At 41.3% G+C, this 15222-nt stretch overlaps 1 protein-coding gene across 5 annotated transcripts in view; it reads right to left on the reverse strand.

Annotated features, from left to right (window-relative positions):
• Positions 1–8832, reverse strand: part of tmem101 (transmembrane protein 101) — a 121646-nt gene extending 112814 nt beyond the window's left edge. For all 5 annotated transcript variants that reach the window (XM_072561631.1, XM_072561632.1, XM_072561633.1 and 2 more), the window contains exons 1-3: positions 8676–8832; positions 6483–6663; positions 163–309 (exon numbers count right to left, since the gene is read on the reverse strand). In XM_072561631.1, coding sequence (XP_072417732.1) covers positions 163–309; positions 6483–6663; positions 8676–8806 — 459 coding nt within the window. In that variant the 5' untranslated portion in view covers positions 8807–8832. The remainder of the gene's footprint in view (positions 1–162; positions 310–6482; positions 6664–8675) is intronic.
• Between the last annotated feature and the right edge of the window lie 6390 nt (positions 8833–15222).

The following is a 15222-nucleotide window of genomic DNA, read 5'->3' on the forward strand; positions in this document are numbered from 1 at the left end:
AACTCTGGTGGTCAATGGATCCTAACCAACAGCATAAGATACAATACTGAAATACACAGAAACTAGTTACTAATGAAATTTCATTACAGTTTGAGAATGTATACAGAAACATGTTTAACTTTATAATTAACCTTTAAAGGTTGTGTCAGGATGATTACTCACCACACAAATAAGGTTGATGCCAAGAAACACCTGTCCAGTAGACTGCAATGACCGGGTCCGTGGCTTCTGCCGATAAACTTCACCAGCACCACTTGCTAAAATCAAAAATCCTCCAATAACGGCTATAGTTCTGGAATACATTCTCACCTGCAACATTCAAAATGCTTATTTTATATAGTTTTACTACTTAACTGATCCAGAAATCATTTTAGTGTTAGTGTCAAGAAAGTCTCATTTCCTGATTTAATTCACACCTCTGTGATAATTTCATAAATTGGGAGCTGAAAATTCCACCTGCCAGTTAGTTTGCTAGGAAACACAATCGACTTAGACTCAGGAACATGGACTGAACCATATTTCATTGCTTATTTGAGTAGTGTGTGAGAGACAGCGGAGTAGTTGTCATGTCATTGGGCCGGTAAATCCAGAGCTGCAGAATAATGTTGAGAATGTGACTTTGAATCCCACCATGGCAGATGAATTCCTAATTTTAAAAAACTTAATTAAAAGCTAGTCTAATGGCAGGCATGCAACTAGTGATGATCATCAGAAAACTTGGGAGATAAACACTGATTTAAATAAGAGTACAGAAGGGAAAGCCAGCACACGGTGCAAAAATGTGCATTCATCTTCAGCCAGATGTGGAGTAGATGATCCATCCAGGCCTTTCCCAAAGCTCTCAACATCACAGATACCCAAAAATCAATTGACTCAACTTACTCCACATTTCATAAAAGAAAAGGCTAATGACAATGGATACTGAAAAAGCTGTGGCCGATCAACATTCCAGCCAGTGCTGGAAATGTGTGCTCCAGAATTCGCTGCACCCTGTGTTCAACTGTTGCAGTACAGCTTAGAATGATAATTACCAATTAAAAACCCATCTGGTTGACAAACACCCTTCAAGGAAGGAAATCTGTTGGCCTTACCTGGTCAGGTCTACATGTGACTCCAGACCCATCAAGATGTGGTTGACTCTGGCTAGCCCCCTGAAATGGCCATTTTAGTTAATTTTAGGTATAAAGAGATGCTACAAATTCTCAAGTAAGCAAGTTCACTCATGGGAAAAGGTGGACAGACTGAACTTGTTTTCATTGTAGCTGAAAAGAAGGATGGGCGACTTGATTGAATATCCTCAATGGTCTTGACAAGGTGGACACAAAAATTATGCTTCCTCTTGTAGGTGAATCCAGAACGAGAGGGCCTTGTTTTAAAATTAAGGGCTGCCATTTTAGGTCAAAGATGAGGAGGATTTCTTTTCTCAGAGTATCTTGTGACTTCGGAACTCTCTGCCTCAGAAGGCAGTGAAGGCAGGATTATTGAGTATCTTTAAGATGGACATCGCTAGATTCTTGCTGGACAAGGACATCAGGAGTGAGTTATTGGGGTATTTGGAATGTAAAACTTGAAATACTGGCAAATCAATGGTGATCATACTGAACGTCAGAACAGGTTCAAAAAGCCAAATGGGCTCACAAATCGTATGAAAGGAACAAATCCAGGAGGACAGACTGTCACCAACTTTTGGGCGGCACGGTGGCACAGTGGTTAGCACTGCTGCCTCACAGCGCCAGAGACCCGGGTTCAATTCCCGCCTCAGGCGACTGACTGTGTGGAGTTTGCACGTTCTCCCCGTGTCTGCGTGGGTTTCCTCCGGGTGCTCTGGTTTCCTCCCACACTCCAAAGATGTGCAGATCAGGTGAATTGACCATGCTAAATTGCCCATAGTGTTAGGTAAGGGGTAGATGTAGATGTAGGGGTATGGGTGGGTTACGCTTCGGCAGGGCGGTGTGGACTTGTTGGGCCGAAGGGCCTGTTTCCACACTAAGTAATCTAATCTAATCTAATCTAATCTAATCTAATCTAATCTAAACTCAGGGCCAAGAGCATTCGTGGCAAACACAGCTCTGTGGACCCTGTAAAGTCCTCTTTACTAATACCTGGGGTCTCTTCCAAAATTGGGAGAGCTGTCAAAAACTAACATTGCCTGTAACATATGATTGCTTAAGAATGCTTATGCTCAAGATATCCCAATACCCATCCCTTGATAAATACTGTATTATCAGTAAGCAGATCCAGCTGTGGGAAAACAGTGTTATATTGTTAGGAGGGAGCTGCCCTGAGAGACCTCAACAAATGTTTCTGAGAAGGAATGTCTTTAGCTGTGGAAGGGGTAGTATCACGATGGGGCAGGACGGATCCTGGAACCGTCATCTCTTCAAAGACCGAAGCCAGGAGGCAGAGATTAGAGCTGGGGAGTCTGAGCGAATGCCAAGAATTGCTGTCTGACAGTGGATCTCAGGAGGAGGCTTTTTCTTTTACAATTCTGATCAGCAAGTTTTAAATTCTAGGAGTTAGTGATGGATTTAAAAATCTAAAACTGTGGGTAAGGGAAGGAGACACTTTAAAAGATTGTATTTAGACCTGTTTCTTGCATGCCTTATAACATAAAAGATAGGCATTAAGTACTCCCAGCACTAAGCATGAGTAGCAAAAATGTGCAAATGTTGGGATTTGAGGCAAGTTTACATTTGCAAACTGTTGAAAGGACAAAGATGGCAGTCACTGGAGTGGTATGCTGTTCCTGTAATAAGAGAGAAATCAGGGAACAGTCGACTGCCCCAGAGACGATGTATGGGTTTGGATGCTAGTCAAATCAGACCATTTGGACCGGCTGCAGAGCCAGTTAGAGTCACTGAGGAGCATACAGGAGGCACAGAGTGCGATGGATAGTAGCTTCAGAGAAGTGGTCAGACTACAGGTACAGTCAGATGTAGGACTGTGGGTGGCACAGTGGTTAGCACTGCTGCCTCACAACGCCAGAGACCTGGGTTCAATTCCCGCCTCAGGCGACTGACTGTGTGGAGTTTGCACATTCTCCCTGTGTCTGCGTGGGTTTCCTCCGGGTGCTCCAGTTTCCTCCACAGTCCAAAGATGTGCAGATCAGGTGAATTGGCCATGCTAAATTGCCCGTAGTGTTAGGTAAGGGGTAGATGTATGGGTGGGTTGCGCTTCGGCGGGGTGGTGTGGACTTGTTGGGCCAAAGGGCCTGTTTCCACACTGTAAGTAATCTAATCTAAGTAATCTAATCTAATCTAAATGCACAATTGTGATAGGGGACTCTCCAATCAGGGGCATAGGCAGATGATTCTGTAACTGTGTGCAAAACTTCAGGATGGTGCGTTGTCTCCTTGGGGCCAGGGTCAAGGACATCTTGGAGCTGTTGCAGCAGTTGAGAAAGACCCTTTTATCCCCACTCTCTGCTTTCTGCCAGATTGTCACGCTTCTATCCATGCTAGTACCTTGCCTCTAACACCGTGGGTCCTTATCTTATTCAGGAGCCTCCTATGCCACACCTTGTCAAAGGCATTACTGCAGTCCAGGTGGATAACATCCATGGCCCTACTTGGTCTAACCTGCTCGTTACTTCCTAAAAAGAATTCTACTGGCAGATTTGCCAGGCACGACACCAGACACCCACCCCCCACCCTCGATGAAACCATGCTGACTTTGCCCCAGTTTATCAAACACTTACAAGTATTCAGAAGTCTCATCCTTCACAATTCTTACCCACAACAGAGGTTAGGCAAATCAGCCTGTAATTTTCTGCCGTTTCCCTTACTCCCTTTTTAAACAGGTGCGTCACGTTAACGATTTTTAGTCTTCTGTGACCTTTCATGACTCTAGTAATTCCTGAAAGATCACTATTAATGTGTCCACTATCTTTTCACCTATCTTCTTTAGAACTCTGGGGTGTAATCCATCTGGTCCAGGTGATCCATCCACCTTCAGGATGTTCAGTTTTACTAGCACCTTCTCCTTGGTGATGGCCACCATATTCAGCTCTGCTCCCGAAACTCTTGAATTTTTGGGATATCACCTGTTAATGTTTGCTATTGTTACTCAGGTAGCCTTACACTAGAATGGTTGGGGGCAGAATTCTAAGCAGTAGTGAAAGAGAGAGAATTGTGAGGTAAGTTAATGGGAGCAGGTTAAATAGTTAAGACAGGCAAGAATACAGCAGAGAACGAGGTAAAAACTAGAAGAATTAAACTGTATTTTTTTATTTCAATGCAAGAGGCTTGACAAGTAAGGCAGATGAACTCAGGGGATAGATGGGAACATGGAACTAGGATATCACAGCTATTTCAGAACTATGGTTGAGGGAATGACAGGACTGGCACCTCAACCTTCCAGGGTATAGATGCTATAGGAAGGACAGAAAGGGAGGCAAGAGTGAAGGGGGAATTGGCATTTCTGATTAGGGAAAACATAACAGTCTCCACTGAGAGGGGATATTCCTGAGAGATCATACGGTGAAGCTACATAGGTGGAACTGAGAAATAAGAAGGGAATGATCACCTTGATGGGATAGGCTCCCGGACAGTCACTAGGAAACTGAGGAGTAAATATATAGGGAGGTCTCAGATATCTGTCAGAATAACAGGGCTGTAATAGTGGGTGATTTTAACTTTCCAAACATAGTCTGGATTCTGCCATAGTATTAAAGGCTTGATGGGGAAGAATTAGTGTTCATGAAAACGATCTTTCTTTATCAATATGTAGATATACCTACTGGTGAGGGAGCAAAACTCTACCTTCTCTTGGGAAATAAGACAGCGCAAGTGACTGATGTGTTAGTGGCAGAGCACTTTGGGACAAGTGACCATAATTCCATTAGTTTTAAAATAGTTATGGAAAAGGATATTCCGAGTATAAAAAGTTTAAGTTCTAAGCAGGGTATTAGACAGGAACTTTTAAAAGTTGATCAGAGTAGGTTGCTCGCAGGTAAAGAGATGACTGTAAGGTGGAAGGTTTATAAAAGGTGAGATAACAAAGTTCAGAGACAGTATGCTCCTGTTAGAATGAAGGGCAAGGCTGGAATAAGAAAGAGAACAGTGGATGATTAAACATATTGAGGCTCTGGTCAAGAAACAAAAAGGGGGTATATGTCAGGTATAGACAGCTAAGATCAAGTGAATCCCTTGAGGAGTATAGAGATCCCACAGTCACTACCTCTCCACTATAGTTCAAGATGCAAGAGTCGGGTGGCTATGAAAGGAAAAGGAGAATAAAATACAGAAACATTTGTACAAGTATCATAAAATCACAAGTCTATTGACAAGAACAAAAAAAAAATCAACTTCAAGATCTTTTAAAAACACAAATAAATGCCATTAATAGAGTCAGAGATATACAGCACAGAAACAGACTCTTCGGTCCAATTCATCCATGCTGACCAGATATCCTAACTTAATCTAGTCCCACTTGCGAGCACTTGGCCCATATCCCTCTAAACCCTTCCTATTCATATATCCATCCAGATGCCTTTTAAATGTTTTAATTATACCAGCTTCCACCACTACCTCTGGCAGCTCATTCCATACACACCACCCCTTGCTGGAGAAAAAAAAATTCCCCTTAGGTCGCTTTCAAATTTTTCCCCTCTCACCCTAAACCTAGTCCCTCTGGCTCTGGACACCCCCACCCCAGGGCAAAGACCTTGTCTATTTGCCTTATTTATATTCACCAAAACAGAATCCGCTCCTTGCCATGCTCACGCATAAAATTTGAAATTAAAATAATTTCAATGTAAACCGCATTCTGATTCAAACAAATTGTTTCACAAAAGGATATCACTTTGAGTGGATAGATTATCACCGAGTTCAGAATTGCACTGCTCTGTACAATAATGATATAGCAGCTAAATGTACTTTTAAGGCAAATGCACACTTTGGCATGTAATATATTCCTGTTACCCAGGTCTGTAAACACCAAAACCACCCTGGACAAGGGTCACAATAAGGATACAATCCTAGTATTGTGCCAAGTTAATGTAAGTAGCCCCTAGTCTGAACAGTCCCACAAATTACAGCCTTGAATCATCTTGCGAGTAAAGAGTTAAGGAGCAAAATGAAACTTTATCGCTATAAACTACAGATCATTATTCACACATTAAGATATGTGTCAGGATTAAATTAGAATGTAAAAACTGCTAAGCACCAGCCACTATAAAATGGTGCAAAAGCCAAAACATTCAGTTGGTTCTGCTATAACGTGCGTTTCTTCAACTCGAATTGTCTATAATGCGTTTGAAGAATACAGACATTAATTGTAGAATGTCATCGTTTCTTATCAATATGTGGTATAATGTGTTCCCAGACCATTAGTTTAAGTGGTGCTGCTATTATGCAATTTTCTTATAACACGGGATCGCAAAGGAACAGAACTAACACGTTATATCAGAACTGACTGTACTTGGAGCAGGATTTTACATTTAACCAGATCCCACTGAACATCAACTATTTTGTTTCTCTTACCTTCAGCCAGTCCCCATAATGGACTTGTTCTCCAATGTATGACGCATATGTGCTAACAGCCAATTGGAGGGCAGCCCCTAAAGCAAACCACCTCCTCTTCACTCCAAAAGACATGAAACTGGCACAAATCACTGCAGCACCCATATCAAAATAGAGGTATGGCACTGGAATATCCGGCTTCCTAAAGAGATGGCACAATGCTATCACTTTCAGTGGAAAACCAGTAAACGTATACACAGATTAGTTGATTACAACGTAATTCATGAAATCCTTGGCAGGAAATTTTTTAAAAATCAATTACTTGAACATCCTTGGAAAAACACATTTATAGATTGAAATTTATTCTGGCAAATATCAAACTAGTACTAAGTATACTTGTTAAAAACTACAACTCTCGGAGACCTTAGGCAGCAAAGGAGTAATAAAACTCCTTTATTAACCTTGAAAGTGCAATGCAAATCAATCTCAGATGATGGCCAGGAATGAGGCAAAATAACCTTACTGTCAGAACCTGGCAGCCAGCTTCTCCATATTAAGTAGATGATATCAAAATTTCTGTATTCCTGGAAGCCAGTTGTAAGCAATCTATTTCTAACTCAGTGTAATGAGAAAGTATTATCTCAGTCTTGTTCTTCTGGGGATTGAGACAAGCTCTCCCCCAATGGAATTTGCTATTCTTGTGCAGCTGTTGCACAAGTTACTAATAGTTGACCTAAAAAACATGAAGAGGCATTTTACATTCAATAATTTAAGCTGCGGCCAATTTTTAGAAAATTATATTGCAAAATGTCAAGAACAATATTAAATTAATATCTTTCAGTTTGCTAACCTTATCCATTGCCCATTAAGAAATATGGTAGCTTCCCAATAAATCTCAATTTTTCATAACTAGAGTATCTATTTTGCACACTTTCATAATTTTGACTTTTCATAATTTCGACTTCTTTCACAATTGGCCTGAGTCATGAGGAGCTACAATTCCATAAATACTGACAAGGTCCAATCACACAAGTAATAATTCTTCACACAAGACTACAATAATAGGGTGTTAATAGATAATAAATGGTATCTATTTTCAGAAAGCATTAGCATAAAGAAACCTTCTAGCAAAAACCAATAAAAGACAAAAGAAAAGCAGGAACCTCAGTTAATCTTTCCCCTCCAGAAATAAAGGACATTTTCACCCTTTCTATCTCTCCACTCAAGTTAACTAATTCATTGTAAACTAGCAACAACATTCCGGTCATTTTAGTTAACATATACATACTTTCAAATGAGTATTAATTTTCTTCAGCAAGATCCTGCATTTATCAAGCCCCTTGACACAAACATTGCCAGCCCTTTCACAGCTGTGTTATCCAAAACAATTTAGCAGCAAGCAACATTATATATGAGCACAGATCTTCATAGCTTCCAGTTGCCATGACAGTAAAATATTTTGAAGCAAACTGATGGCAATTTTTTTGAAAAATCTTTTAGGTTGAATGGAGGTTGTTGAACAAACAAACAATCTCAACTTTTGCAGAAATTCCCTGTTCCTTGGTGTTGTTTGGAATAGAGAATGTCATGCTCCCCAAGCAATTTCTGCCAAAGGGCCATCAAGCTTAGACGTTACTTTAGTCCTGCTGCTGAGCATTTTCAGCATCCATAACATTTCGCTTGCCTCCAGTGGTTTGTTTCTCCAAAGCGAAATAAAACGTCCGTTTATATGGCGCCGTGCTGTTCCACTGGCTGTCTGAAAGTGTTTTAGAGGCAATGAAGTACTTGGGAGGTATAGGCACTGTTGTAAAGCAGGAAACAGGGCAAATAATGCACACAAACTTTACAAATATCCGGCGAAGTGATAACGACCAGATAACGCTTTGGGGATGCTGACGGACAAAATAGTGCCACGAAATGCTTTCCAGCGGATGGGGCCCTCAGTCAAAGGGCATCTGCGACAGTGCAGCACCGCACCCGGAGGGCCAGCCTTCACTGGGACTTGGACCATAGGTACAAGTGTGACCTCCCGGTGAGGAGTCTTAATGAAACGGGACTGGGTGGTGAACAAGCCGCTGTTTATTTTAGCCTCAGGGGCTCCCGCGGCTTTGTCCTCAGGCCCCGAGCCCCCCACCCCCACCCCTTGTCCTCTCCCCCCCACCCCCGCCCCCTCCCCCCTTCCCTATCGCTCCCCCCCCCCACCCTCACACTCACCTGCGCTGGTCGGCCCGCTCCGCGAACAGCATCAACATGCTGAAGCAGTTCCAGAACGGGAAGCGGGTCAGGATGATGGCGCCGAAGCGCATGAGGATTTTAAAGAGCCGCCTGCGAACCTCCAGCGCCATTACTTACCGACCCGACCCGTCCCGTCCCGTCCCCTAAACAGCTCCGGCTGGAAATCCGGCTCCTGGAAACAGGTTCCCACTCCCTCCCAGACTTCACAGTCCCCTTGCTCCTGAGACAGGATCCTAAACTTTTAAATATTCTAGACTCACTGACTAAATCTTGCATAATTTATTTTTCAATAATAACCCGTGTATGTTACCATTTTAAAATAAATAAACCCAGGTCGTGATCAGTCTTTCCCTCATCACAGAAGCTTCAATTTGAATTAACGCTCTTTCAACCTACAAACTACTGAGATCACAAATTAAGTAGCGACATTAGATTTCCAGAAAGTGTTCAACAATGTAACTCACAAAAGGTTGAATTGTAAAATAAGAGCCCCCAGTGTTAGAAGTTATATATTGGCATGGGTAAAGAATTAGCTCATGGGCAGGAAGGAGCCAGTGGGATAAGTGGTTCTTTTTCAGGTTGGCAAACTGTGACCAGTTAGATTCCAAAGGGATCAATGCTGGGACTGCAAATTTGAAATATATTAAAGACTTAGAAGAAGAAAGCAAATGTATAGCACAAAATCACATGAGAGAACTCACTGGAGATCATGGAGTGAAACCCTCCGTGGAATTCCCTCAAATAGTCACTTAGCTAATTTTTGGTCAAATTCAATCCTGTATTTTCTACAAAACAAAATCTCCCTTTTTCCAGGCTTACCTTCAAAACAAACCATATCTGAACTCACCTTAAGGACATACAAAGTCTATTTATTTCCTTTTTTGGATGAGATAATTTGAAGAGATGGTTGAAATAATAGAGATCATGCAAATACAATAGTAGAATCATAGAAATGTATAGCACAGAAACAGACCCTTCAGTCCAACTCGTCTATGTTGACCAGATATCCTAACCTAATCTAGTCCCATTTGCCAGCACTTAGCCCATATCCATCTAAATCCTTCCTATTCATATATCCATTCAGATGTCTTTTAAATGTTAAAAATCACACAACACCAGGTTATACACCAACAGGTTTATTTGGAAGCATTAGCTTTCGAAGTGCTGCTCCTTCATCAGGTGGTTGTCCTAATGAACCAAAAGCCAGTGCTTCCAAATAAACCTGTTGGACTGTAACCTGGTGTTGTGATTTTTAACTTTACATACACCCCCGTCCAATACCGGCATCTCCAAATCATGACTTTTAAATGTTCTAATTGTACCAGCCTCCACCATTTCCATGGCAGCACATTCCATACACGCACCACCCTCAGTGAAAATGTTGCCCCTTAGGTCCCTTCTATATCTTTCCCCTCTCAGCCTATACCTATGCCCTCTAGTTCTGGACTCCCACACCCCAGGGAAAAGACCTTGTCTATTTAGTCTATCCATGTCCCACATGATTTTATAAACCTCTATAAGGTCAGCCTCCATGCTTCAGTGAAAACAGCCTCAGACTATTCAGCCTCTCCCAATAATTCAAACCCTCCAACCCTGGCAACATCCTTGTAAATCTTTTCTAATCCCTTTCAGGTTTCACAACATCCTTCCTGTAGCAGGGAGACCAGAATTGCACACGTTATTCTAAAAGTGGTCGAACCAATGTCCTGTACAGCTGCAACATGACCTCCCAATTCCTATACTCAATGCTTGGACCAATAAAGGAAGGCGTACCAAACACCTTCTACACTATCCTACCTACCTGTGACTCCACCTTCAAGGAACTATGAACCTGCAATCCAAGGTCTCTTTGGTCAGCAACACTCCCTCGGACCTTGCCATTAAGTGTATAAGTCCTGATTTGCCAAATCAGACTTAAATTAACCTCAGGTCCAATTTAGCACAATTCCAACCGTAACAAGGACAGAACGCCCCTGGTGCTCACCTTCCACCCTACCAACCTTAGCATAAACCAAATCATCCATCGACATTTCCGCCACCTCCAAACAGACCCCACCACCAGGGATATATTTCCTCCCCACCCCTTTCCGCCATCCGCAAAGACCATTCCCTCCATGGCTACCTGGTCAGGTCCACGCGCCTCTTCAACCCAACCTACCATCCTGGCGCCTTCCCCTGCCACCGCAGGAAATGCAAAACCTGCACCCACACCTCCTCCCTCACCTCCATCCAAGGCCCTAAAGCAGCCTTCCACATCCAAAGTTTTACCTGCACATCCACCAATATCATTTATTGTATCCGTTGCTCCCGATGTGGTCTCCTCTACATTGGGGATACTGGACGCCTCCTAGCAGAGCGCTTTAGGGAACATCTCTGGGACACCTGCACCAATCAACCACACCACCCTGTGGCCCAACATTTCAACTCTCCCTCCCACTCTGCCGAGGACATGGAGGTTCTGGGCCTCCTTCACCGCCGTTCCCTCAGCAGACGCCTGGAGGAAGAACGCCTCATCTTCCGCCTCGGAACATTTCAACCCCAGGGCATCAATGTGGACTTCAGTAGTTTCCTCACTTCCCCTTCCCCCACCTCACCCCAGTTCCAACCTTCCAGCTCAGCACTGTCCCCATGACCTGTCCTACCTATCCTCTTTTCCACCTATCCACTCCACCCTCCCCCCTGACCTACCTATCACCTTCGCCTCCCCCACTCACTTATTGTACTCTGCTACTTCCTCCCAACCCCCACCCTCCTCTCAATTATCTCTCCAGCCTTCAGGCTCTCTGCCTGTATTCCTGATGAAGGGCTTTTGCCCGAAACATCGATTTTACTGCTCCTCGGATGCTGCCTGAACTGCTGTGCTCTTCCAGCACCACTAATCCAGAAACATGTGTGGCCTAGAGAGGAACTTGTGGGTACTGGCAATTCAGTGCATCTGCTGATCTTATCATTTAGTTGTGGTTTTAGATCGTGCTGTTTAAGGAAGTCTGCAATGATTGACAAGGAATACCTTACGTAAAAGAAAGCAGGCTGATAAGTATTTAATCATCAGAACTTTGCACCAAACATCAGATTACCAGTGAGTAACATCTTGGGGTTCAATTAGACTTCAAAATTTGTAAGGAATCTAAAATGAGAGAAGGAAGACAGCAGGGATTTAGGAACACCAGATTTTATTCATCAGACTTGATGGGGTTTGAAATAATATTTTCCTTGAAAATGATATAATGTGTTAATATTTGCAATGTAATTTCAAAATCTAACAAATAAAGAATACAAATTTGCTATTATGGTGTCTGATATTTATTCACCTGCCCTTACACACAATGTTTTAAAACCTTCATAAGGCAAGTTCCTGAAAGCAGGAGCTGATTATGTTGCAGTGACAAAAATGAGCCATGTGTGAAATGAGCGATTAGGGTAAGCAACTGACTTCCACTTTTGTCAGACTGAAGTTCAAACTAATGGGGACTGACAAAAAAAAATTATAATGGTGAATTAGGCTAGATTTTACAGTCAGTTGTGAAGGAATAGCCATTCATCATACAGATAACTATCAGAGATAAATCACAAACTTCTAAGCAGCAACTTCGTGCCTGGAAATCATGTGTAGTCAGGGCAAACAACAGTGTCTCTTTAACCAATCAGATTGAAGAATCTTCACTGTGACCCAAAGTGTGTAAATCTAGAAGCATTTATGAGAATGTTCATTTCATTGTAAAATATGCAAATAAATATATTTAAAAAACAGCAGGCAAGAAAGAGGACATAAGGAGAGAGAGAGAGAGAAAAAAAATTAGAGACAGTGGGGAAAGTTTTTTTTAAAAACTGTCCATTAATGTTTAAATTCTGAAAGGCTGAGTGTCCATATTTGTAATAGTTAATATTCACTGCTCAAGAGGCTTAACCTACAGTAATTAAAACTTATGATATCCCTCAAAGGGCACTTAGTCCAAAATGTGCAAGACTTAACTTTTATGTGGTAAGCTTATTTTATATGAACTGTGCAAATTCACACCATTTCATCTGATTCCATTGTAGGCTAAATAGCAAGATTCCATTTTCATAATGCTAATGAAAAATTATATTTTGATAACTTTTAGATTTTTGCATTTAAACTCATGACTACTGTTGTGATATTTGCACATAATAGCGCAAGGTATATTTTATTGTTACCATTATTTAGTTGGACCGAAAGGTCGGTTTCCATGCTGTATATCTCTATGACTCTATTATGGGCCATGATGTTTACATCAGATTCCTTTCTTCACCATAATAATTTAGAGAAACAGTGATGCCTTTTAAATATCAACAGTTAAATTTGAAACTCGTGGAATTGAGGGCAAACTATTGATCTGATTAAGAAATTGACTGAATGACAGGAGACAGAATAGGAAAAATAAATTGGTATTCTAATTCATAGCATGTGACTAAGTAGTGACCAACAGGATTTGTCTTGAGGCATCAGCTAGTCACCATGGTTATTAACAGTTTAACTGATGGGATAGAAAGCCACATTATCCAAATTTGCTGATAAAACTCCATTGCCCACTTGTTTGGTCATTCTTGGAAAAAGTTAAATCTGATCTGTCAGGCTTGACTTACCCTTCTGAAAACATCCAACGAGCAGCAAAATCAACGTTTCGGGCAAAAGCCCTTCATCCCGAAACGTCGATTTCGCTGCTCGTTGGATGCTGCCTGAACTGCTGTGCTCTTCCAGCACCACTAATCCAGTATTTGGTTTTCAGCATCTGCAGTCATTGTTTTTACCTTACCCTTCTGAAAACCAAGCTAAATCTCTGATCAGCTGACAAAAATCAACTTGTTTAGTTACACTATCCATACATTATCAGTTCCATCAATTTACTGACTATACATGTTAGGGTAACTGGTCTATAACATGATGGTTCTCTCTGTTACATTCTTAACTAGTGGAACGATGTGCCCAATTTTCCATTCTAAAGGAAGTTTCCAAATTTTGCGAACTTTGCAAGAGTGCATCTGTGATCTTCTCGCATGACAATGTTCTTTAAAACATTGGGACATAAATCTAGTCCTAAGGATTTGTCATTTTTTAATTGCCTTTTTCTTCATTATGGTTATTTTTGTTAATTTTTGTGGATCCCTGTTCTTAAGTCAATGTTAATTTCCTTGAAATACATGGCACATTGACTTGCTCGGTTATAAATACTGATACAAACTTATTAGCATTACATTCATTTTCTAATTTTTATTGAAAGCTCATCATGGTGATATTGTCAACGTGTCCACAGTACTCCTGACCAGCATCATGTTGATTTTGATATTACCACCAAGTTTCCTGTGGTACTCCATGCCATTCTTTGTTGTCATCTTTCCCATGCTCCAGGACCGTGCTATTTTTATGCCGTTTTATCTACTTTTCCTTTTGGCTTACGATCGTCCTTTTGACAAATATTAGAACTATAAAGCAAAACAAAATCAGTGCAAAAAAGAATATTCTGAACAATGTTGATTATAAAATATGCTAATTGTAGTGAAATTAAACTGACTTTTACAGCACAGAAGACGACATTCAGCTCATTGTGTCAACATCTGTTAAAGGGTAACAATAACTCTATCTTCCAGCTCTTGCTAGTAGCTCTGGAGACACAGTCATCAATGAATATCTAAATACTGCACTGCTAAAATGTTCAGGAGTTTCTGACTCATCCACCCTTTCAGGCAGTGGATTCCAGATTCCCATCATCCTCTGAGTGAAAAAGAATCTTCTCAACTCTCCTGGTAGCCTTCCACTTCTTACGTTAAATCTATGCACAACTAATGGAAACAAGTGCCTTCCATTCTGTCTATATCCCTCAAAATATAATGTACACCCTCTGTTGCAATCACATCTATCCTATAATGTGGTGGTCAAAACTGTACATAGTACTCTGGCAGTGGCCTGACATATTTCATATGGTTACAGCATCACCTCACCGCTGTTGTGTATTTTGTTTTAATCAGTTCAGAGATGTTACTAATAACCTCTGGAGTCATCAACAATTTAAAAAAGAATTTTATATTAAAAAATGCAGCATTAAAGTCTATAAATATTTCCAAAGATAAATCCAAACATTTTGATGTTTTTCTTAAACCTCTGGAGCAGATGGGATTTGAACCCAGGCATTCTGGTTCATTCTAGTGTGCAATAAGACATTCTAGTGTGCAATAAGACCCCTCTCTTTACTGTTGTCTTCCATGCCTCGGCTAATAGAGGCAAGCATCCCTACTGCTTTCTGAACCATCTTATCTACCTACCCTGCTACCGTCAGAGATTTGTGGATATGCATACCAAGATCCCTTTGATCTTCAAAACTTTCTCGCAACCTCCCGTTCATAGTGTCATTTCTTTCCTTGCTAGCATTCCCAAAATGCTTCTCTCTCAATTCCAGGTTAAATCCCACTTCCATTGCTTTGACCATCTGAGCAATCTGCTGTTATTCTCCTGCAGTTTATGGCCATCTTCCTCACTATTTACCACCTTTCCAAATTTTGGATCATCTGC

Source organism: Chiloscyllium punctatum, chromosome 42, assembly GCF_047496795.1.
Source record: "Chiloscyllium punctatum isolate Juve2018m chromosome 42, sChiPun1.3, whole genome shotgun sequence".
Lineage (NCBI taxonomy): Eukaryota > Metazoa > Chordata > Chondrichthyes > Orectolobiformes > Hemiscylliidae > Chiloscyllium > Chiloscyllium punctatum.